General features: G+C 49.5%; 1 protein-coding gene across 1 annotated transcript; it reads right to left on the bottom strand.

Annotated features, from left to right (window-relative positions):
• Positions 1-266: 266 nt before the first annotated feature.
• Positions 267-1,451, bottom strand: LOC113585114 (G-protein coupled receptor 20). The gene has a single exon (XM_035525095.2). It carries the CDS (start codon positions 1,449-1,451, stop codon positions 267-269), a length of 1,185 nt encoding a protein of 394 aa, XP_035380988.2.
• Between the last annotated feature and the right edge of the window lie 1,930 nt (positions 1,452-3,381).

Raw genomic sequence — 3,381 nt, 5'->3', positions numbered from 1 at the left:
CAACCACTCTCACACTCTGCCACACTGGCATTTGATGCTTTTCCTTGCACTAAAATCAGTACATACACTCTCTGGTCCTCCAGTTAGAGGAGAATTCTCTTGTCACATACATACATACATACATACATACATACACGTAACATGACTCATTCCTGCTGAGTAGTTAATACACTGCCCTCAAGGGCAAAAGTTAGGGGCTCATTCCTCAGCCACCATCCGGCGAAGGACAGGAGCTAAAATCCTCGTTTTGGCCCCATGAGGCTCTTTCAGTGCACATCTGGAGATTCTGGACCTGCCTTTTCTCCTCCTCCTCCTCCTCCTCCTCTTCCTCTCGCTGCCTCTCTTTTCCATGCTGGCAGTTCTTGAGGAGGCAGGGCACAGGGGCTGAGGGCGAGAGCGGCCACGCCGCAGGCGAAGGCCACAGCCGATCCGGACTCCGTGGAGCTCCGGCGGGCGCTGGGCACGAACACCACCGCACCCCCCGCCCCGCCCTGTCGCGCTGCCCTACCGCGGAAGGCCCGGCGCAGGGCCGAGCGGAAGTTGTCTGGCACGAAGCAGTAGACGACGGGGTCCAGGCAGCTGTTGAGGCTGCTGAGGGTTACCGTGGCATGGTAGGCCACCACATGCTGCTCTGTACTGCCACCTAGGTGGAAGTACAGCACGGCCTCGCGCACGTGGAACGGCGTGAAGCAGACGGTGAAGACGGCCAGCACGGCCAGCAGGAGGCGCACGGCACGCGCCCGTCGGCCGCGGCTCTGCGGCATGAGGGCGCCGGCGGCCAGCGCGCAGGCCACGCGAGCCGTGAAGCCCACGATCACCAGCAGGGGCAGCAGGAACTCCAGCACGGTAAGGGCGAAGAGCGCCGGTAGGCGGCAGCACGCCGAGCCGCCGAACTCCAGCGCTGTGGTCTGGAACGAGTAGGTGACGACGACGGCGAACAGCCACACGGCGGCGCTCACGGCCCGGGCGGCGGCGGGGCTCCGGCAGCGCGCCGCCGTCCCTGCCGCCCACACCACGGCCATGTAGCGGTCCACGCAGATGCTGGTGAGGAAGAGGACGCTGCAGTACATGTTGACGAAGTAGCTGAACGTGTGCACGTAGGAGCACGCCTCGCACGCGCCGCCGCTGTAGTAGAGGGCGATGCGGGCGGGGAGCGACAGCGCCACCAGCAGGTCAGCCACGGCCAGGTTGATGGTGTAGATGACGGGGGCCGTGCGAGACTTGGTGCCCATGCAGAAGACGTAGAGGGCCAGGCTGTTGAGCACGAGACCAACGGCGAACATGAGGCTGTTCACCACCGTGAGGGACACCCAGAGGACGTGGAAGTCCTGGTACAGGACGTCATCTAGATGGGCCAGCCTCTTCAGGTAGGGCACCCCCCAGAGGCGATGGGAGGTGTTTACAGGGGGATCTGGCGTAATGTTGAAAAACTCCCGCAGAATGGTCTCCATGGCTGGGAGAATGCAAACAAACAAACATACAGAGGAGACTTTGGTTGCTTTGTTTTGGACTTTTCTCACACTCCATTTTTTGGGTAGTGCCAGCGTGATGTCACCATGTCTCATGGGCATGAGAGAGGCGTGCGGTGCCATACATAAGTTCAAATTGTCTTTTTCTTAAAATTTTTTTTTTATTTACACATTTAACACATAACACTTAAGGGTCATGTAGAGTAAAACTAAAAGGGCCCAGGCTTGGATCCACAAAATGGGAAAATTTATGCTGGAAACGTTTCTTTATTTTGGCCCAGGTTCCCATGACACCATCTTAAACTATGAATCCATAAATCAAACGAAGTCTCACTACGTTAAACAGCACAGCACAAGGCGAGAGCGCAGAGCTATTGTAACATAATGCATCTGTCTCAATTAAGAGTGAAGCCATAGTGAGAATGATTGAGACTGGTGGTTAAAATGCATGAAGCTACCCACACATAACAGTCCTAAAGAATTACAGAGCAAAGAAAGAAAAAGGTAAACCAGAGGAACTCACACCCAGAGGATTATGAATACATTTGAGAACACTACCGTATTTTTTTAGGATTCAGAATAAAAGGGCATAGTCTATATTTTTTCTTAGTGGGAGATGCAATGAAAATTCATACTTTTCAGAAAAGCTCTATATAAGACTGAGAATGGTTCTTAATGGATGCCAGACTTAACAATAGCTAAGAAAAACCAGCCATCTAGAATTTAAGCAATAGAACCAGTATTTATATAAAAAAGCAGTGGTTGTCATGCAGTGTGGATTTGTGTGGATGGTTAAACATCTTAACATTACCCATGACCTTGTAACATCCTACAACCTTTTCTTTTTGCATAAAACCGTACTGCCTTTTATAACCTACTTCCCAAACCATGCTGTGTTTCTAGACGTTCACTTCTCAAGGTTGGTGAAGAGCGGTGTAATGAGGCTGTGAGGAAACCATTACCTTTTAGAGGTGGTGGAGCTCTCCAGTGGTGCAGAACCTCCAGAGGTTCAGATGCAGGCTTCTCACGACTACTCAGTTACCAAAGTTCACTCGCTAGAATCACATACTTCGTCAGCCACAGAACATCATATACAGAGACACTTCAGAACACACTTCAGAAGTGGTAAAAAAAAAACCCCAAACAACCCAGACCAGTCGAAACCTGGAGACCCTCGTTTTTTGTTTAAAAATGTCTCGTCTACGCCTATGTCACATTGAATAGTCTTCAATTTTTTTTTCTTGGTAGTGTAGTGCTGCCCATCTGTACCTCTTAATGATTTCTGATTCAACAATCCCCTGAACCTCTCAACGAGTCACTATGTGTGTGTCATAGCCCAGGGCCTCTCTCTCTCTCTCTCTCTCTCTCTCTCTCTCTCTCTCTCTCTCTCTCTCTCTCTCTCTCTCTCTCTCTCTCTCTCTCTCTGTAGCTGTGTGTTTGCTTTGCTCCTGTTCTGACATCACTGCCTGTGAATAAATGGTTCAAACCTCATTGCACAATGTAGCGTCCTATTAAGCCTTATATGGGAATCGGCTCAATATTTTAAGAAAACAAAAATAGTTCAGCATTAAATCTACATTACAAAAATGATTCATTTGATGAAGCATTGTTAGAAATTACAGCACTGCCCATAACAATCTTTTGTAGTGTGTTTATACATGTTTCAGATTGTGTTAACTTCATATTTCAGTTTGAGTTGATGGATGCAGCTTATTAATGCAAGTTGCACATGTATGCACATCTAACCTCCTAATTCACATTCAATAACCCCCCCCCCCCCAAAAAAAAAAGTTATCAGTGTTTGGAAACAAGCAGAGATGTCAAATGTGGATGTAAAGCTGTGCTTCTAATCACACGGTGCACCTAATCTTTACATTATCGTCACCTTGAAGAAAGGTGCAGGTTTAAATAC

This window comes from Electrophorus electricus, chromosome 6, assembly GCF_041902795.1.
Source record: "Electrophorus electricus isolate QZ-2024a chromosome 6, ASM4190279v1, whole genome shotgun sequence".
NCBI lineage: Eukaryota > Metazoa > Chordata > Actinopteri > Gymnotiformes > Gymnotidae > Electrophorus > Electrophorus electricus.
The sequence above is the reverse complement of the archived record's forward strand: the minus strand, read 5'-3'. Positions and strand labels throughout refer to the sequence as shown.

What these genes read in the sequence shown, in the direction of transcription:
- LOC113585114 (XM_035525095.2), bottom strand. Translation starts at nt 1,451, where the DNA reads ATGGAGACCATTCTGCGGGAGTTTTTCAACATTACGCCAGATCCCCCT.